At 52.4% G+C, this 21,990-nt stretch overlaps 1 protein-coding gene across 1 annotated transcript; it reads left to right on the top strand.

The window, feature by feature from the left end:
* The first annotated feature begins 8,225 nt into the window (after window positions 1-8,225).
* LOC119107746 (T-complex protein 1 subunit beta-like) lies at window positions 8,226-14,329 on the top strand. The gene is made up of 9 exons (XM_037231296.1): window positions 8,226-8,453; window positions 9,874-10,042; window positions 10,458-10,728; window positions 11,116-11,318; window positions 11,665-11,893; window positions 12,310-12,484; window positions 12,781-12,958; window positions 13,437-13,640; window positions 14,011-14,329. The coding sequence occupies exons 1-9, from the start codon at window positions 8,451-8,453 to the stop codon at window positions 14,181-14,183; spliced, it is 1,605 nt and encodes a 534-aa protein (XP_037087191.1). The 5' UTR covers window positions 8,226-8,450; the 3' UTR covers window positions 14,184-14,329.
* Window positions 14,330-21,990: the final 7,661 nt, after the last annotated feature.

Genomic DNA, 21,990 nt, shown 5'->3' with positions numbered 1-21,990 from the left:
AATTTGTTGCAAATCGGTCTCCAATTGAGAAAAGAGTCGAATGTTAGGTCTTATTGCTTTGATTCGACAGCTGACCGGGCAACAAACAAAACTTTAATCTCAAAAACATTCCTGGTGCACGCGGGCAGTCATGCTGTTCATAGCGCTTGGCCAACGCCGGGAACCGACGCGACCGTTCCGGGCGCGGCGGCCTGCGCAGCTCCCCCGCCTGGCGCAGCGAATGTTTGGGGAGGGCAGTCGTAAACAATAAGAATCACACACCCCATCTGATCTGGCGAGGGCAGTCAGATGCTTTGAAATGCCGCGGGACTAAATTCTCAAATGGATGCCTCACAGGTTACTGAAAACTTGGGCGCAATCGCTCAACATGCCAGAGAGGCATCCTCAAAGACCTTAGGGGGTTGCATGATTCCCCTTCCTACCAGAACGAGGGTTAAGGCACGAAGAGAAGGCATCTGACCTGTAAGAGGCTCAAGATAGCCAACAACACGCACTGTTGGTCGACAGGAGGACCGAAATGATCCACCCTTGGCCCCATTACAAGCACAGGGACCCCGCAAACCCAAGACAATGCACCCGTTAGAAAGACCGGAGCGCCCAATATGCCGGGCGAGGATTTAATTATGCCTACCTAAAAGTTTCGCGAACTCAACGTCTTTTGTTCGACGCGTGTTAACTTCAGTTCGCATCTGCCCGAAACACACCCGTCAACACATTGTTCCCATTTGTGGCTGATGCGTGACCACCCTCTGTTAACAGTCAGCGTTTCAGTGCAACCGTCATACACCCTCCATCCGTCAAACCTATGGATTCCAACAGCTCCCCAGCTCGTGCGCTACACCGCAAGCTAGCCCACTCCTCGCTGCCGTCCTTAGCCGGTGGCAGGTTAATTATCGCCGACAAGCCGCCCAGCCGGTTCGCTTTGATTGATTTATGGCCACGGTACGCCGTCTTGCGTCCCGTCCCCAGTCGGTCTGAGAGCTGTCCACAGACGACGGCACTAGCGTGCCGCTCACCACACTGCCTGCTGATTCATGCAGGTCGGCCAAGGTGGTGTTGTCCGGGTCAGATGGTTTTTTAGTCGTGTTCCCGGGCCGTCCACAATTACGTTACGCATATTACGGCCGTTTTCAGCCCTCCCTTCCCCACCGTCACGCACTGCGATCCTTAGCAACGTCTTCCCTTCTCTCACGGTAACTTGTCTTAAACGTAACGTCTCAAAGAGATAACGTCTGTCTGGCCCCTAATTGAGCTGGAGGTGCGAGACAAAGACGGATGTATCGCTTGCCATGAAAGCACGCCAACAGTGTAACAATTTTGTGGTTTTGAAACATCTCGTTTCTGTCGCCCACTCTGCCGATCTAACCGCACCTTCCTTTTATTAAATGGCTCGTCTGAGGCGTTCGTGCCAAGCACCACCTGATCAAACCACGTCTCTCGACGGACCCCATTGTCTCTCAATGCGATAGAAGCCTCACTTCTGGTGTACACAGCTCTCACCCTGCATGTCATGCAGCGCGTCGTCATCACGGTTCTACCTGATCCGCAAACAGACCCACAGTTTAACACTAAGCATTCGTGTACCCGGCGACGAGGGCTATTTTGGTCTTTTCAACGCATGTTCTCCTCCATTTCAGTTCCCTTCACATCCACTCACGACAAACGCATCGGTCGGGTGATGTTGTTTCAATAATCATCTGACATAGTAAGCACGCTCCCGCGACCCTCCCCGCCATAGCACTCAGAGGCAAGTGCCCGTCTCACGGGCCACGATTGCCCCGGCCGGCTACGAAACATGCGACTGGCTGCATGACTAAGAAGTGCGGGCTGAGGAGCGACTGCCAGCAAACGCAGATTTCAAGCGTCGTGCAGTACGTGAGACATAGCCGAAGTGAATCCACTTCGCTGTTCGTTTCAATACAGGCACGTTGCCGAAATATTCATGCATCTATATCTCTATTCTTCTCATTTTCTCCGAGGAATAAGCCTTATTACTACTGCCTCGTCCATGCGAACAATATTCCTCGCAAATGTACTTAACAACTTAAATATACTCTTCGATACGTCCATCGTTGGTACATCATGATACGTCATCGCACCTTGCACAACATTGAGGCCAATTGAAGGCCCTTATATCTGAAAATCGTGCTCACGAACGCCTGGTATGAACGACCCCACCACTACACCTTTATTGGCCTGAGTCGTCGCACGGCTTATGGTGTGGCGGGGTTCGAAGGACTTTATTATGACGTCACGAATGCCAAGGCGATCTTGGAATAATCTCCCCGAAAAAGGCTCCTTATATTTGCGGGCACGCACGTTCAGAAACTAGAGGGGTTTAGGCTTAAGGTGGGCGGGGCTTGTTCACCACAAAGACTGATCTTCAAGATGGCTATTTTCAGTTCAAAACCCACAAGAAATGTGGAGCACTCTCTAACACATGCTTCAGAGAGTAAACATGAGCGCGTTTCGCGGCCATGATGTCGCGCTGAGGATGTCGGTCGTCGAATCACGTCGGGCACTGTACATGAGTGCCGATGTTCACCCAAACCCAAAGCATCCCTCATGTATTTTTTGAGCGAACTGGGTTTGCGGAATGTGCCTCATTGTACGGTGACTTTTAAGTGTCGGAACGTAAAAATAACAAAAACAAAACTGGAACGATGACCGCTGTAGCAAAAATCACATTTACACGTTCAGTTTTAGCTATTTTTCCAGACAAATCGGACCATCTGGGTACCGGTTTTGTCGGGCCAGGCCTCCATCTAAACTTGAGGGTCCGAACAGCCTCTACAAGTGGCCAGACAACTTCGGTTGGCGTCATTGCGAAGGCCCAAGAGTGGGACAAACTTTCCCTTTTTCTTAAACTTCATAGACTTTTTAAGCCGACGTTATTTTTGGCATTTCCATATTACATATCTGGCGACCAGAAAAGCACCGCTGCAAGGCACTTCAAATTTGTGGCGAAAACAGGATCTTGAGGACACATGATGCACTCATTTCTCATACCAAGCGGAGTTGCGACGTAAATTCGTGTCCTGGAGGCTGTCGCAATTAAAGCACTGTCACCGGAACTGAACAGGCCAACCAACCCCTCAGCCCCCTTCATCTTACTTAGGGACGAGCAATACCATCAGTAGATTGTATATCTTACTATTCAGCATGGTTTGCCGCCTCAATTCCTATGCTCCTAAAAATGCCAACCACCTTATTTAGACACAGTGCTATTTGACGATCGAACTGATCTTGATTATACCTAATCGCTGTGCCTTACTGGTTATACCTTACTGTAACATGCAATCACATATTCGTCGCTTGTATGTTGTATGTGTGAACCTTTGTAAATGGAATATGAAATTCCGAAACATCACGCCAATCAATACATGCCAAGAATCGGTGAGTTGCTTTTTAGCCTCAATAATGACAGACAACCGTAACAAAAAAACTAGAGCAAACGCAGAAAAAGCTTATTAAATGCACCTCCGCCAAAGTCTTTACCAACACCTCTATAGAACACTATTTGCTGCCTAACATTACTATATAATATATATAATATTATATATATATATATATATATATATTATAAACTATATAACAGAGGATTTCGGAAGCAGGTTTCCCTTTCGCACCTTGCTGGTTGTCCATAGCAAACATATTCATCGTTGATGTCCTTGGCCGTTTTGTTCAAGGCTTCATATGTGCACTCATCGTTTTCGGAGTGCCGATGGAGAATGTTGCCAAAGTTAAGCTATTTGTTCAACGTTTCGATCAGTTCCATAATCATTTTCTAGCAAAAGTACTACATTTTAAACATGTAGTTACAACCACAGTACATATTCAGAAGTTTATTTATCGTATCGCCATAAAATGCATTTTCGAGACCTTTGCAAAATGGCATTTACATGCTGCATGATCTAATTCCAAGCACACTTTCATCAACCACATTAAAACCTTACTTCTCCGGTAGGGTTGCATTAGGGACGGGGGGGGGGGGGGGAGAAGTCGCATCAGTTGCATGTCGTTAAGTGGTACCTGTATGAGTTGTTTGTTTTCTATATTTCAAGTGTCACGAGGCCCATATGGTCTATGTTGTGCGTAAGCATGGTAATGCTCATGAATGACATAGTTCTGGTGAGTGGAATGTTGCGGTGTGCCCGCTGCACGTGTTTTCGCTGACCCCTCCCGCAAGCGCATGGCTAAACGTAGGCTGAGACTTGTTGCAGCGAGGCCGATGTAGATTACTTGGCGGGTTTCACAGTCCCCAGTAGTACACTGGAAACAGTAAGCTGTATCAGTGCGCCTCAACCCAACTGTATTTTGGTTGAGGCTATTCTTGATCGTCACAAGGAGCTAGACCGGCTGCGTCAAATACTTACCAATAACGGTTACCCAAAAACTGGCTCTGATGATGTCACGAAATCTTCTCGCTTACTTTCTCGAAATAGACAAACAAAATAACAGCTCTCCTAATCGTCATGAAGCATCGAAACTTGCCTACGAAAATACTAAAACCCAACTTGAAAAACTGACCAGAAAGGATTATGTGACATACGTGACGTGAATAGCAGAAGGGTTTCCAGTCCCCCAAAGTCCCATGTTTGATGTCACGAAATCGTCTTACCTAAATATGAACCTAACCATATCTTCATTCTCCTGGTTTTTCCCAGGGCATACGGCTAGTACTACAGGTCTTTTCTATATCTGGCAAATCATATAACAAGATGCAATTGATATAGCCCAGAACCTGTAGCTACTTCCTGAAACATATAATCCTCCCCAATTATCTCCTTTCCTCAATATATAAAAATGGCTATCTGCCTGTATGGCTGCCTGTCCATGCACATATGCATTATATATATATATATATATATATATATATATATATATATATATATATATATATATATATATACATAAATATACCTATGTATACATCCATATACATGAATACATAAGTGTTAAATGCCAGCATACATACACAGCCACCCACATATACATACATAAATATACACATATATATGGTTATTTAGTTCTCTTAGTTCATTATCTACCCTAACCCCACCTTAACATCATTGCCAACTTCATGAATTTGAAAAAAATGAATGAACTGTAGGATGAAAACACTCCAGTGGTAGCATAAGCTTTGGGGACAATCATATCAAATTGGAGATCAGATCGCACCAGACCAGTTTCTCAACTGGGTCAGATTTACACATGGTAAGCTTTTTCTTCATGTTTGTCTTCGTGAACGCAACAGCATATTGGGTATTGTGTGCTTGTTGCCAGGGTTCTCAACATACTTCATAATCTTTTTATGATCATTCATTAAGTTCTGCTTTACCGACGGATAGGTGTGCCTGAGCTCAGCACTCTGGTTCTCCAAAATGAGTTCTGGCTAAATTAAGCTGGATCTACTATAATGTTTTCATACAAAATGTTTAAGAATTTCTTCCATGAAATAACTTGTATGTTCGTACACTGACACTCACTGCAACCCTGGCCATGAGCATAAATTGTGTTGACTGTGCAGCAGCCTCTTAGTGCCTTGTGACCCAGTGTGCATGTGCTACAATTGCTGCCAGTAGGCTTATGCTGCATCTGATAAATTCAGCTAACATACACTGTTTAAATTTAAGTTCACATCCGGGACCGAAAATTGTGAATCAGCTCAAATCAAGTCAACGTGTCAGGCATGAAATGCTTTCTCCCCTGATGCCATGTCACGGCGATAACATGGTATCCATCTATTAAAATGGAGAATTTCACGCAGATGTGTAGGCTAACCAGACATGTGTTTGACTCAAGCTGAGCCAGGAGTCTGCTGAGGAGCCACTTATTTTAAATCGAGTTGTGAGCTCAACCAGTTCACTAGGAAAAATGCTACTTTGAGTCATGGGCCTATCACATTCTTCATAAATTCCATAAGCTCAATCATGAGCTTATCATGTCTACCTATGTTGTGTCGGTGCTTAAGGTGGTTGAAACTGAAATGGTGCCATGAGGAAATAAACCATGCATTACACCTCAGCTGGAAACTAGGGGATATATATATATAATATATATATATATATATATATATATATATATATATATATATATATATATATATACTGCAAGCATGCACATGCTAAACCACACAAGTTCACATGCAGGATTTCAACTTATAAATGGAGTCAAGTCTGGTTGTGAGGTTGGGCATGAGATACAAAACCTTTTAACAACATGGTTAACATGCCAAAAATAAGACCAGTTTGTCTGATGTCATCACCATAGCCAGGTAATCACCTACTAAACTTCAGCATTGTTCACACATATACACATGCTAGCCAGGCCTGTGTTCAGCTCAAGCTGAATCATGAATCTCGTTCATGAGCTGATCATTTTGGGGAAGCTATATGCTGTATCCCCTACCAGGAAAATGTTTTTTGCCTCATGACCAGACTCCCATTTGTCATACATTTCATGATCTGAATCATAAGCTAATTATTTCTTACCATGTAACATCAGTGAGTCACAGGGCTGAAAATAAATTGGCAGCATGAAGAAATACAGTGTGTCCTAGGTAAACTGACATGCCACGTTAGTGTCTAAATTAACACCATGCAGTATAAGTCATAAGACATTTTGCAACGTCAACACCGAATTCTCACTGAAATTTTTAACCAGGAAAACCAATGCCTATTCATTGAGAAGTTTGCTGAATATCTGCCATGAACAAGAGGATATACATACATACATACATATATATATATATATATATATATATATATATATATATATATAAATTACATTCAGCCAAGATGCACATAAATTTTCAACACAATCAACATGCAAAAGTAATGCCTCTTTGCCTGATCTGATCACCACAACCAGGTAACCATGTGCTCAAATAACTGCAACATTTTTGCACACATATACACACATGCTAACCACACTTATGTTTGATGTTAGGTGAATTGTGAATGAGCTTATGAGTCAACTATTTTGGGATGAGTTATAAGCTGCATTTGTTCACTAGGAAAAATGCTGCTTCGAGTCATGACCTACATCATATTTTTCACACATTTCATGAGGCGAATCATGAGCCAATCATTTCCAACAATGTTACATCAGCAACTAGTGAGACAGTAACACCAGTAATGCAGCTGAACCTGGTTGGCAGGATGAGTATATCTATTGTGTTCTAGGTAAATTAACATACAATTTCAGGAAGTTAAAATCAGCACCACACAGCATTAATCACAATGTTTTTCACTGCATCATGAGTTTGTTATTTCTATGCAGCAAACGCCATACTGTTGATCGAAAATCCTGGAATCTTCCGAATCTCGGCTGCGAACTATTCACTTTTACCACCTGCTTCAGTTATGAGTCAAATGACTCAATAAAAGCACTGCATCTGAACTAAGTCAAATAAAAAATAGAATAGGAATGAGTCATGACCTGAATCAGATCCTAAATTCTGTGATACATCCCTTGGGTGACTCAAGAAATTTGAGCCAAACCCATGCCTAACGCAAACCACTACCTGTAGTCCAGGTATATCAGTATCATACTCATCCCACAGAAATTGTTTTGTAAACTATGTGCAAGTGTTTCTCCGGCGTTTCCTTACCGCTTGCCCACGCCCCCACTGACCAACAATCGGCAGACTGCGCCCTCGAAGCAATTCGCAATCAAATGAGAATCGGGATGCAAAAATGGTGAAGGTTTTCCACTCCCATAAAACGAAAAGAAATTCACGAGATTCACCTCTAAAAAGGCCTCATTTCCGCCGTTGAGTCCTGGGTTACCGCACTGCGTTGTTTGTATCTACACGTGCTAAACTCCGCCAGGTTTAGCACGAATCAGTGCTATGCACGATTCCCCCCAGTAATCATCCGTAGTAACCAGGCAAGGCCCTAGAGCGGACAGCCCAGGTAACTAGGCTAGAGGGCGCGCCGCTCCGGCGCATGTGATATCCCGGCAAGGCTACCTAACGTCCCATAATCTAGAAGCTTCGATATTTCCTTGAAACGATCCTCTCCTAGTCTAAAGAAATGTGATGTCATTATGATGTAACAAAATATATAGAACCACAAATGTGAAATAATACAAACATTAAATGACGTCATAAAAATAATATTCAGGACCATCGGTACATCGGGACAATGCTGGTTCTCATTCCGGCGCGCGTGTGTCGATTCGAAAGGTTGGGGTGCGGCGGGCGCGGCGGCGTACACGCGAGCCGCTCTTTGCAGGGCGGGAGTTGTCTTGTTAGGGAGCCCGGGCATTTATTCCATTGTGGGGATCCGCCTTTGCCCGTGGTTTCTGTGGAAGTGACATTTTTAGTTTCTGACCGACGTCACTTCGCGGCGCTACGTGATAAAGGTTGCTGGATATACTTACGCCCGAAGGGTCGTCGGCTGCCGCTCAACCGCTGGTCTGCCTATCGTTGAGCCTCATTCACAATGGTAAGTGCGTGTCACAGTTTTACAATTGGGTGTTTATGTATTTGTAACTTATCCGCAGGGTACGACGTTGTTGGGTCTTATGGTTGCTGGTGCATTTCAGTATTTAGATGGGCATGACCTTCTAAATGATGGATTCCTGCTTTGCTTATGTGTGGTGCTGGATGAAGAGGCAGACATGAGGCTATGCAGTATAACTTTGGCAGTTAGTGTGTTGTTGAGCTCTTTTGATCTCAGAAGCATGCTACCTGGTTAATGTCTTTGTGCCATTGGGCTTTGGATGAAAGGTTTTGTGGAGTAGCTGGCTCAAAATCAAGTGCTATTGACATAATGGATGCTGTCGCATGCCATCTACCCAAAATGCCTGTCAGCAAGACTGCAAATAGCATGTTATGCTGAACATTTCAGACATAGTAACATTGTGGCTGTTGTATTACTGCATGTGTGCTTAAATCAGGGCACTCTGATAGGAAGTCTCCTCCTGTTTTAGTGCTTAAGGAACCACTAAAGAAATTATGGTGCCGGAAGGGTACATTCAAGCAAAGATGCTCTGAAAGCATTTTTTCACTCAACATTATTTTTGCAATTCAGCTCTACTTGGCCTGACCTGAGTGCAGCATATGAGCATGGACAGGATAACTTGCTGGAGCCACTGCCACCTTGGCTTGGAGTGATGGCAGGTTGAATGTCCTAGAAACCTCAACCTGCCACCCCCTACTACAGACATCGCAAGGGAACATGGTGGTATTTCAGCTGTAGCACATGGGATGGATCTGATGTACATGAGTCACAAGGAGAATCCAATATGAAAACTGACCACCAATGGAGCGTCTTCGAGCTTACAGTACAGCAATCCAGCCCTAAATATATTTGGCACATAACTGAAGAACAGAGGATCTCTCAGCTGACCTCAGCTGACCTCAGCCACCATTTCAGTTCCAAACTAGGACCACCACTGAGTTCCAAATAGAAGTGGATGCCCATTGTGCTCACACCATGCACAGCATGCCACATCTACAAAGGAGCAGGCAGCTGCCAGAGCAGAAATGTAGTACGAGGACTCAGAGGTTAAGTGGTTCTAAAATTCCTGACCACTATAAGGTGTGGCACTGTGATGTGAGCTTGTAAGGCAGTCTTTGACCCAGTTATTCAAAACATTCCAACATGGTAGGGACCTGGTGACTTAGTCTTGGTCCCACAAGATGACTCTCCATTAATCTTGTTAATCATTGAAGCCTGGTCTGCCTAGTCTTGATCACACAAGATGTGCCCCATCAATGTGTTCCTGTTAAACACTGAACTCTTGTCATCTGCACCATCCTTAAATCACGCCTGCCTCGAGCCTTGAGATGGACACATAGCCGTGCCTTGGACACTGCCTTGCACCTCCCGGCCTGACTCGGTCGCACGCCGCTCGCCACAGACGTCGCTGAACCCGGTGCACGTGCTGCGCGGCGGCGCCGAGGAGGAGAAGGCCGAGATCGCGCGGCTCTCCAGCTTTGTGGGCGCCATCGCCATCGGCGACCTGGTCAAGTCGACGCTCGGCCCCAAGGGCATGGACAAGATCCTCATCTCGGTTGGCCGCAGCGAGGGTGAGCGGCCTCACCGCGTGTGACGTGGTCACCACTGGCGCAGGGAGGCATTCAGCCCGTGGTGCGAATGCTGTTTGAATGACGATGTGCCCCTAGTTTTTTTTTTAAGCCAGTCACCATGATTATAAAGAGCAGATGACTCATTCTCAGTGAGTGCGTATAACCCCGTTTCAAATCGCGCCGAAACTACCAGCCGTGCATCGCTATCTCGCTCGATTGCAAACGTTTGCAGCATGTAACATTCAGTAGATGTTTATTACATTGCTTGCATATTGCATCCCAAACACGGCAAATAATTCCTTGGAATCGTGGCGAATAACAGAGCGCATCCTGGAGCAGCATGGTACGCGACTTTCCCCGCGTCGCGTCCTTTTTTCGCGTTCTGCCCGTCTAACGTTGGCTGCCGCTCACAAAGGCAAGGTGGAGGTGACCAACGACGGGGCGACGATCCTGAAGAACATCGGCGTCGATAATCCAGCGGCGAAGGTGCTGGTCAACATGGCGTGCGTGCAGGACGACGAGGTGGGCGACGGCACCACCTCCGTCACCGTGCTGGCCTCCGAGCTGCTGAAGGAGGCCGAGAAGCTGGTGGGCATGAAGCTGCATCCACAGAACATCATTGCCGGGTGGCGTAAGGCCACTGACGTGGCGCGCCGCGCCCTCGCCGAGTCCACCGCCAACCACGGGTGAGCTGCCCCGCCGTTGACCAGGGAAACTGGCTCGCGGGTTCGGCCGACGAGTGTGTTGCATCTGCGTTTTGGAAGCTTGAAACTGCCTTGCTGTAGAAAAGCCGGCCACGGTAGGTTAGTGGAGGTGGCAGTGACATAGGTTGGAGATTCTTGTCATTCTTTGAGTGGCACTCTGCCCCTGCCTCGGCACTCCTGACAGTGTCTTTATCGACAGTGTCGGATGGTTTTTCCGCCATCGATTTGTGCATATTGGGCGCATTATGTCGCTGCACTGGACTCACTCGTGCGCCAAAAGACCTCTGACATACCATGTGCTGCAGCGCTGCCCGTCCACCACTGTCCTGCCCACCGTTGTCTAACACCGCCCGCCCCACGGCCGGGCAGCTCGGACCCGGAGCGGTTCCGCCAGGATCTGATGAACATCGCCCGGACCACGCTCGGCTCCAAGATTCTGGCGCAGCACAAGGACTTCTTTGCCGGGCTGGCGGTGGACGCCGTGCTGCGGCTTAAGAGCTCCGGCAATCTGCAGGCCATCCAGATCCTCAAGGTCCAGGGCAAGACGCTGCGGGACTCGTTCCTCGACGAAGGTGAGCCGGCAGGGTCCTGCCGCTGCTCATTGACGTGGGAGCATTTACCACGTGCTGCACGCTCACATCAGTCGTTCACTGGCTGACTCTCGCACTCCCTTGCGCAGTCGCGTACCAATTTGCTGTCATTTCCACTCGCGCATTCGCTCTCCCCATTATTCAGACACTTTGGCCAAGGCTTCCGCCAACGCAACTGAAACGTCTACCTGCATAAGCTGGCAGGAATGGCTGAGGTTGTAACACATATTGCCAGAGTAAGAGCTGCGTGCCGTGCGCGTTTAATCCATGCGTTTGCCGTTTCCATGTGGCGGGAGCCCGCTCACAATGGTTCGCTACACTCCGCCAGGCTTCATCCTGAACAAGAAGATCGGCGTGCACCAGCCGAAACGGATCGAGAACGCGCGTATCCTGATCGCCAACACGCCCATGGACACGGATAAGATCAAGGTGTTCGGTTCGCGCGTCAAAGCTGAATCAACGGCGCGCGTGGCCGAGTTGGAGGTGGCCGAGAAAGAGAAGATGAAGGACAAGGTGGAGAAGATTGTCCAGCACGGCATCAACGTGTTCATCAACAGGTGCGTCGCTGCCACCGCGCCCGCTGTATGAACGGATTCTGGGTGTGTGGTTGTGTTGGTTACCGCCAATTGGGCACACAGCAGCGTGCATTCACCCGTGGTTTACCTTGATTTCTGGGAAATGTTGGCATGCTAATCAGAGTGTGTGTCCCTGAGAAGTTGACATATGACTCCATGTGCGCTTGTGATAGCCATCAGGTCGGGCGTGGGTCCGGAGGGGCCATTACCAGGCGCATGCTCCTGGATCGTCGTGTCAAATTTGTTAATTACCAAGCTTCCATCCTCAGTGAGGCTGTCCAGTGCCGTTGCGAAAAGCTGGTGTCGGCGGCCGCTGCCGGTGCCACGTGCTGGCTTGACCCGATGTCTCCCCCCCCCCCCCCCTCCACCATAACGGGACCCTCGTGTGCCGTCGGCAGGCAGCTGATCTACAACTACCCGGAGCAGCTGTTCGCCGACTCGGGCGTCATGGCCATTGAGCATGCCGACTTTGACGGCATCGAGCGGCTGGCGCTGGTCACCGGCGGCGAGATCGTCTCGACATTCGACCACCCGGAACTGGTCAAGCTCGGCGAGTGCAAGCTCATTGAGGAGGTGCGCCACGCAGAGCGGGGCTCCGGTAGCGAGACGGCGTGTCGGGAAACTGGAAAGGGATCAGCTCACTCACGTTGAAAACATGCTGTCTGCGTGGTTCGTGTTGTTTTGTTGTTTGGTTGTACTGGTCTTAGTGGGGTAATTTGGCTTCAGCAAGCCACTGTAAAACAAAGTGTATACAGCCGTCAGTCATAGATGCTGCGGCAGAGACGTGCTCCAGAGCCGACTTACGTTGGAGCGGTGAGGTGCTCCATTGTCCATCCCCTGCCGTCGCTGCTACGCCGCCTGTTCGGCAGGTGTTCGTCGGCGAGGAGAAGATGCTCAAGTTCTCGGGCGTGCCGCTCGGGGAGGCGTGCACGGTGGTGTTGCGCGGCGCCACCCAGCAGATCCTGGACGAGGCCGAGCGGTCGCTCCACGACGCGCTCTGCGTGCTCACGTCCACCGTCAAGGAGACGCGCACCGTGTTCGGCGGAGGTACGGCCGGCGGGCGGCGCGTCGGATGGGCCAGGGCGCGCGTAACCTGTGGGGGAGGGGAAGGGGGTCTGCGAGTGGGTGACTTGCCTTCTCACGGTGTGAGTGTGGTGCTACGTGGTTGATACGTGTACTGGGAGCGTTGCTTTTTCGTGCGTCTTATGCTCTTGCTGGCTGAGAAAGACGCCAGGTGGCCGGCGCTGATCCACTGTCGCATTTGGATCGGCTCCGTAGTCGTGTGTCCCAGGTGGGAGCAGTTGGCGCCGGCCGCCGGCCGTGGGCTCCCGGTTGGCGGCCGTCTGGCGGCGTCGGCTGTGGTGGACCGCGGAAGCGACGAGGCGGGTGGCGGTCGCTGTGACGGGCCGCCGGTGCCGCTGCCGGGCCCGCTCTGCGCGGCGCCCAGTGCCGCAGTCTGGCCTCCCGCTGTGTGGCCGGGCGCCGTCTCCCGCGGCCGTTACAGCGTGTGCTCGCCCGTCGGCAGGCTGCAGCGAGACGCTGATGGCCGTGGCTGTGCTAGCCGAGGCGGCGCGCACCGCCGGCAAGGAGGCCGTCGCTATGGAGGCGTATGCGCGCGCCCTGCTCCAGCTGCCTACCATCATCGCCGACAACGGCGGATACGACTCGGCGTTGCTGGTCAGCCAGCTGCGCGCCGGCCACACGCAGGGCGAGCGTCGACTCGGCATTAGTACGTCCCAGCCGGCAGCGGCGGCGAGAGTCCGCGGGGCGCGTGAGCTGTCCCAATTGCCGTACTGTAAAGAGCAGTGCTGTGATCCTCTTGTGCTCTTTGTGTACAGGCGTCCATTCGGACACACTGGTATTGATTGGTGTGAAAACGCTGTGTTCTATTACAGGTCTGGTCATATTTTGGTCGATGTCTGTCATTCAGACCACCTGATCGGTGGCTTAGAGACACAAATGTTTTAAGTGCAGGACACCTAGTATGTTACGGTGCCCTCATGTGTTGACCAACGGCCTCCTGGCAGTCTTCTGTCAGCTGAGTATGTGGCATCGGCGCCAGAGGACCGCAGTCTTCACTTTTCCTCTGTTCGCCGCAGACATGGCTTCGGGCACGGTGGGCGACATGGAGGAGCTGGGAATCACCGAGTCGTTCATGGTCAAGCAGCAGATGGTGGCCTCTGCGTCCGAAGCCGCCGAGATGATCTTACGCGTCGACGACATCATCAAGGCAGCGCCGCGCAAGCGGGTGGACGATCGGGGTCACTGCTAGTGCCCGGCGGGGCCGCTAGGGCGGCGCCACATGCGCTCCCTCCAGCACTCACTGGTTCCAGCCTGGTCCGTATGTGATTGACACAATACTTTGTCCTTGTTTCATTAACGATTTTCAGTTGCTGATCAATACAATAATTCAAGTCCTTTTGCGTTATTGATGCCGAGGAGGCGTGAACCGGGGCGTCGGAGTCTGAAACGAGGTTCCGGCAGTGTCGGGGGGGGGGGGGGGAGGTCTTACTGTCGACGCGAGAAGGGCGTGAAAAGACTGCTAAGGAGCCACATAAACGGCAATCTAGAAACGTGGATACTTTGAACAGCTGAACCCAGGCCTGTCCAGAAGCGGGCGGGAACGGAAACTTGAAGGGATACGACCGATTTCCCTCGAAGGCCTTTCAGGTTTTCTCCAGCCTGAATTAATTGCTGTCGCACAGGAGGTGGTGCTGATGCACGGACGTCTGCTCCTCGCCTCGAGGACCGTTGTGTCGCGCCTCGCAGTGTTTCGCTCAGTAGTGACTGTCCGCGGATGGGGCCCGTTCCTTATCGGCGTGACCGCTCGGCCAGGCCCACAGCGGGGCGCGTGAACCCGCAGCATCAAGTGCTTCCGGTTGGTAGTGTGCTGGAGCGCGCGCGTGGCTCCTGCGGTGACGCCTACAGACCAACCGCCGGACATGTGTAGCACGCGCACGGCGTACATTGGTTGTAATCCGAACTAGTTCTTTATCTCTAGCCGTGCCATACCAAGGCCCACCATCTTGAGTACCAAACGATCCCCCGAGGATGGTCTCAGAGCCAACGACAGCAACGCTCCGATCAATTGAAACTCAGCGCCTTGCTGCAGCACGGCAAGCCAACCGCTGTATATTTCCCCAGCGACGAATACCACCGTTCACAAAAGCACGCGGAGCGCTTCTAGCGAACAGCCGCGGCCGAACGCACACGGACGGACAACGGGCTCCGGCCGCCAACGCCGCGCTCTCTCCCTCACAGCGGCCGGCGACCAGTGGTGTAGGTGCTTCAACGGTAACACACGTGCGAGGTGCTGGAATACATCGCCGGCATCAAAATAGCATTGCTTCGTCATAACACGGTGGAAAGTACCATAGAAGCGCCGGCTCACACAATGGGCTCAAGAGACAACCGTCTCCGGACTAAAGGAAGTAGTTCTTGTACTGGGTCATGTCGAAGACCTCCGCATGGCCTGGATCGCGCGGAATGGCCGACGACAAGCTGCTGGTGTCAGCAGCGGCCGAGCACCAGCAGGCCATCATCGTGTCTTGCGGCCGCGGCAGCACCGCCACCAACGGCTTGTCCTTCATCGCGCAGGCGTTGTAGCACGAGAACACGTCATTGAACTGTCCGGAGCGTTCCCACTGGCCAGGCGGGCTGCCGTTCTCCGTCACTATGCCGCTGGTGAAGGCGGCCGGGAACACACCTGCCGAACGGACAGCGTCAGAGAGAGAGAGGGGGGGGGGGGGGGTGGGGGGTGGCGCGATCACAGAGCCAGCGGCGACACAACCGGACGGTCCAGAGCGGGAGGGGCGACAAAGTCTGCGATGGTTGGAGCCAGCAGCGGCACAGCCGGATGGTTCAGAGTGTGTGTGTGGGGGGGGGGGGGGGGGCAGCACAGTTTGCGAGGGTCGGAGCCAGCGGCGACACAGCCGGACGGTCCAGAGTGGGAGGGGCGACACAGCCGGACGGTCCAGAGTGGGAGAGGCGACACAGCCGGACGGTCCAGAGCGGGAGGGGCGACACAACGGTACGGATTGGAGCCGGTCGCTGTGCGCAGCAGCAAGGAAAAAAGACGGCCATGGCGGCTAGCTCGACTAGCACATACCAGTAGGTGACATAGTAGAAGACACCAACACTCGGACATAGTTGGTTGCTTCGGTCCTCATTTCTGTCCAAGCGCCCGCTGGAAAGGGAAACAGACGGCGGTCATAGACAAACTTCCCTCGTGAGTACCGGACTGCAAATGGCCAACACTCGGCATACACAAGCGGCACGCGGCAGCGCGTCGCACGCCGCAACCCGAATTACGCACCGGTCACTCGAAGATGGTGATTTTTGGTGCTTTTCGGGAGCTTCGGCTTCACAGGCTATTTGACTTCGATGCATCAGCCACTCAAGTCACCCAATAACTTAATGTCGTATGGAGAACGTGTCTGTCCTTTCTTTTGGCATTCCGAACCGGTCTAATGAGTGCATCTCCCGTTGAACGCAGCGCGTGTGTACGGCAGAGTGAAACTTACCCGTGTCATCTTGGATGTGCAAGGAACTGATGTCGAACACGGACATCAGGTGCGGGTCGTCCGTGAACTGATCGCTCGTGACCAGGTTCGTGTCGTCCAAGCAGAAGCACTGCTTCTTGTTCATGGCTGCCATTGTGTAGGATCCCGCCCAGCAGTGCTGCACGCAGCTGTCGGCGTCGCCAGCGCCCGCGCTGTACGCCACACTGTTGGCCGCTGCCACTGTCGCCGCGCTGCTGAACCTCACCGGCAGCACCTCTGCGCACAAGGCAGGCGCAGGGCTCAATGTTGCCGCCCAGGCCGCCGGCGATGGGGACAGTCGGCAACAATAGGATGAGCTTTGCAGATGCAGCAGAGAGGCGAGGCGTGATGCACGCGGCATGCGGTCGAAAAGGCAAAAGCAAAGACATCAGCACCGCGTGAACGCGATCCATATTTGCATCGTCATTTTTCTACCGTGTACCTTTAGTTTAAACGTTTTCCAGAAACCAGGTCACATACCTTCATAAGGTTTTTATGTCAACACGGTCGTTCCAAGGCAAGTCATTCACATGTTTGGAATCGGCATTCACCAACCTTCGTCCACGATGAGCCGCACCAGAGTCGGCTGCATCCACTCAGTAAATGTATGTATGACTTTGTTATCTGAAAATGGGCCCGTTTGTTAGTTAATCATCGGGTTTCCAGAGCGCGTCAACTGCAATAGTTATTTGCGCCGAAAATGGGCCCAAACAGAAACCCTACGCATAAGAGCCTGGCCCGACCGGAGCACCACAACGGCCCACTTGCTGGACCTAACCACACGCTTTGGAACCGGTGACACCCTTCGCCCGCTGGTGAACGGACGGGAGACAGACTCATGGCATCCAGTCAGATCAGGCTACCATTCACGACAAAACCGCATCAAGCTGGTTGTCCTCTTCGCTTTAAAGACGCGGCGTAAAGACAAACGAATCAAACCTTTTGTCCTTGGCGCAACGGGCTCTTTAGGGTAGGCGGGCAGCTGGACCACCTCCAGCTGCCCAGCCTTCTTGGGCCGGCCGGTGTCCTCCAGACCAAGCGGGGCCGCCGTTGCCTCGCCGCACTGGCAGCTGGCTTTGTCGGCGCTGGTGGCCAGCGAAGCCGCGTAGTCGAAGCGCATGCCGTAACAGCTGATGACGCAGTTGATTGTGCTGTCGGCGGTGCTGGGGAACCATCGGACGGAGGCCGGCGCAGAGCTCGTGTAGTAGGTAGCCAAGCTGGCCGATTTCGGCGCATCTGCGTGCAGCGGCGGTCGATGTCAGGCACGCATTAGGGAGGAAGTGAGGACGAGTCACGTTCCTGGCGCGGCTAGTCAGCAGCGGCGAAGGCAAGACAGACAGAAAAGTCAGCGGGCTACGCACAGAGCCGTCGGGTGGTCTCACAAGCAAAAGAGCACCAATTTCGCCGGCCTTTCACCACCCAAAGGCTATTGGCAAACTGCGTGTCATGATCACACGTGCGACGTACCCTGACTTACGAAACGCTTGAAATGACGCCATCCAAACTACCATTACAACGCCGAAGAATCAATTACGAATTGCTTTAAAGGTTGCCAAACAAAAAATTAGCTACAATGTGGTAGAGCCCAACACAGTAAACTTAGCCTGGGTCGGGACATCTTCGAGACTGCGCGCCCAGACGATCTCCTGTGTCGCCATCGATCAGTTTTTGACGAAGGGGGCATGTCACCAAGCCTCTCATTACCTGGCGTCTTGGAGGTGAACTGGAAGTAGTTGTTGGGAAGGTGCTTGGCCTCGATGGTGTTGATGATTCTTCCTTTGTGGTTGCTGACGGCAATGGATGTGATCTCACCGCCTCCACCTCCACCTCCGCCTCCCGCTTCCTCCTCCAACGACGGTCTTTAGCATGGCCAGATCAAACACCTGCACGAAGCCGGGCTGGTCCGGGTAGGGGGCGTCCATGGCGGGCACCTTGGCGGTGGCGGCGCAGAAGCACATCAGCTTGTCGCCATTCTTCTGCAACGCCATGAACCACAGCTCCTTCGCCATGCAGTGGTGCATGCACTCGGCGGCGGCTGTGGTCGTCCCCATGCTCTTCCAGACGTCAACGCTGGGAGTGCTGGTGCCAGCGAGGCCCGACGGCACCAGATCTGCGAGGCAGAGGCGGCGGACGCTCACTGGACCGACATGGCACGGCACCAGCTGGCTCAGTGGACGACCATACACCACAACAGCTGACGCCACGGCTCGACGACTCGCTAGCGATAGCCATGCAAGAGAGCGGCAGTTGAGAATCTGGAATTGACTGGTGGCGCGCCTGCTCGTGACATGTTGGCTTGCGAAGGCATACGCGCTGGTAACATGATGTGCTGGTCCTTCGAATGGCCCACAGGCAATAAGAGATAGGGTTGTAATCTCTGGGGGCTGTATGCTATCACTTGCGATCCCTCACGCGCAGTCATCGTATGTGTGTGCCCACACACGCCTATGCACTGTGTGGAGCATTACTTACTGTAATTGATGAAAAGACGGTAGTAGTAGGCAGGAGTGCGGGATTCCGAGAAGGAATACGCTGGAATAAACGGTTTGATTTAGATCTAGACTAGATAGTTCCGCAACCTAACATCACATCGATTACAACAATGTCAGCTATGCTCAAGCTGAAATACGCGCCGATTCCATGTAGCAAACGCCTCCATGTGGGGATGGGATGGGCGTCTCCCGCCACCATATTTCAAATACAATTCGCACAACATTCCCAGGGATCTCATAGCACCCCATCAAAAACAATATCAACTTCCTAAGAGAGAAGGCTCTCTCGCCTGCAAGTTCAGGGGAGGGGGGGGGGGGGGGGGAAGACAGCTACGCCGTGCAATCACACCGTTTCCAACCCAAAGCCCGTCAGTGCATCTGCACACGGCGTCTCTGCACTTTGTGCAGCCTGCACGTTACATGTGGTTGCCGCCGCGCGAGAGCCACGCTGCGGCCCGAGGGGGACACGCCAGTCAAGGGCTCCTCAGCACAGGCCACACACGCACAGCTGCTACCGTTGGCGACTCGAGTTTGCACGACGACGCCCTGCCGTCCTCTCCTGGCCAGGCCCGCCCATCGTCCCGGCCGCGACCCACCTTGGCCGGGAACGATCTTGCGCGGCTTCTCCGATAACTTCTCCAGGGAGTAGACGGAGACGCCACTGGGGTCGTCGCTGAGGGTGACGGTGTCCTTCTCCAGACAGCGCACGTGGTGCGCGTCACGGCCACCATCGGGAAGTGCATCCCCCAGCAGTCGGTGACACACTTGTCTGGTTGTCCCCAGGTGGCAGCGAGAGCGAGCCGCGCGCGCCGCGCAGCTCGGTCGGCGTCGCGAACCGAGGCCGCTGCGGCACTGCAGGCGGGGTATGGCCTCAGCGCACGGCTCGGCTACGCACATCGGCGCCATGACACGCACCACACTGTCGCCACGGCAGGGCGGCGCGGAGCACGACTTGGCTACGGCAGGATTTGACGCACGACACCGCCAGCAGCAGAGGGCCTCAGCGCTGGGCACCTCCAGCGACGGACACATAAGAATAACTCGCGCTTGAAGTGCCCCCCCCCCCCCCCCTCCCGCACACAAGGCTTCGGGGGTATACAACGCATTGCACTGTACAATAGAGGCTAAGTGAGAGCATAGCTTGGGACCGGACAGAGAGCTGAACAATGTCCGCAGCAGGCCTTATATAGTGTCCACTACATGTCCGGCCGCTCTCTGGCTAGTGCGGGGCGGCCACCTGGCGTGAGAGGCGCTAGCTCACCTCCGTTGAAGATGTATCGCATGAACAGGGCGCTCATGAAGCTGCCCTGGACGGTCAGCATTCCTGCGGCCGAACACAGTTCGTGGTCAGTGGCGCTGCATGACCACCTGGGCACCACCAGCCCGCACGCCGTGCAGCGTTCTGCAGTGCTGACCTTGGACCACAGAAACGCTTCAGAACGACACCCACAACCCCGCACACCATGACACTCGACCCCGCCCTTCTTCCGCCATTCTCCAGCGCACCTCGGCGCCCTTAAGGGGTGCCCCCCCCCCCCTCCCTCTCTCTCTCTCTCTCTCTTTTATCTTCGGTGATGCCTCTCCTCTCCGCGGAACCTCATCCCCCTTCAGGGTGCCTCCCTCTCCTTTCCAGTGGTGCTCCTCTGTCGCCACCGACATACCCACCCCTGGTGTTGCTGCCGGCCCCCTCGGCGCCCTCCGGTGTCGCTCACCCTTGGGGTAGCTGGTCTTTTCGGGCCACTCTGGTAGCTCGGTGATCTGGTAGAAGCCGACGTGGTCGGGCGGCGACTCCACCATGGCGATGGGGCCTGAGGCGGGCATGTCTCCGCACTGGCAGACCGTGTCCCCCTCGGCTCCTGTGCGCTGGGCGCTGTACCTGAACTGGGCGACGAAACAGTCGGCTGCACAGCCCACGCCGTCCGGACCGCGCAGCGTGTACCACGTGACTTCGGCCGGCAGCTGCTCGACGAATGAGCGGCGTAGCGTCTTTGGCGGGTCGGACACTGTCGGCAGGCACCGGGCAGGTCACGACCCGCACTGCCAACGGCCAAGAGACAGCAACCGCCGTGCCTCGGCGCGCTCTACACCACCGCCGCCCTCTCGTGGTCGTGCTCAAAATGAGCTGCTGAAGCGATCTCCCCCGTTTGGCTAGCCATTGACAACCAAGCGGGCCAAAGGCGGACAGCTTGGTGACGAGAAATATATGTAAGCCTCTGCTCTGGTTCAGGCCCTCACTATCCAGCAAATCTCGATGGTTATGCGATGTTTTTTGGCGTTAACGATAGTGCTTAAACTGTACCGGACCCGCAGCCTCATCACCGGACTACCCAGCATGCCAGCTGCGCGTATTACGCGTACTATTTGACGGGCGCTCTGCCACCCATACACATGGGTGAAAAATACTTCTTACTCACCTAGTATAATTGGTGACAAACACGCACACTTTCGCGAGACAATTGGTGACAAAATTGCAAAAATGGAAACAAATTACAACAGACCAGATCATATTACAACAGAATATCCCAGTTAGAGCACACTCAAAGCTTAGTACTGGGCTGTGCTCGCTAACGCTTGCAGCGTGAGCTTGTGTTGAGCTCACGTCGAAACGTTGGCATTTTGCTGTATTAGCAGGTTGAGCCACATGATGCTACCGAACATAGTAGCTTTAATCAGCATAGTTTTTAACAATGACAAAATTATACTACAAAATATGCCATATCCGTGCTGACGTCATAGATCAGTGGTGACACAGCACGTTTCCGGTGCCGCTCAGATCTGTGCTTTTCATGGATTTTTTTTCAGCCCAGACTCACTTCGCGTACTAAACAGCATAAAATACGAAATATTAATGTCTAGTTTTATTACGCTTATTATTTATTCTGATTATATCATTAGGTTTTATTAGTGGTTTTACTGGGCTCATTACTAATCGTAAAGGTCGTGGCTAGCCGCGGCACCTTACGACGAACGTGATCAGTTTGCAACGCAGCGTTTTAAAGCGTCGCGCCATTTGAGGCAGGTGGGCTGCGGTGTGTACCGTGCGGCA

This window comes from Pollicipes pollicipes, unplaced genomic scaffold (assembly GCF_011947565.3).
Source record: "Pollicipes pollicipes isolate AB1234 unplaced genomic scaffold, Ppol_2.1 Scaffold_6686;HRSCAF=7923_pilon_pilon_pilon, whole genome shotgun sequence".
Lineage (NCBI taxonomy): Eukaryota > Metazoa > Arthropoda > Thecostraca > Pollicipedomorpha > Pollicipedidae > Pollicipes > Pollicipes pollicipes.
This window is presented reverse-complemented; position numbering and strand designations above follow the sequence as displayed.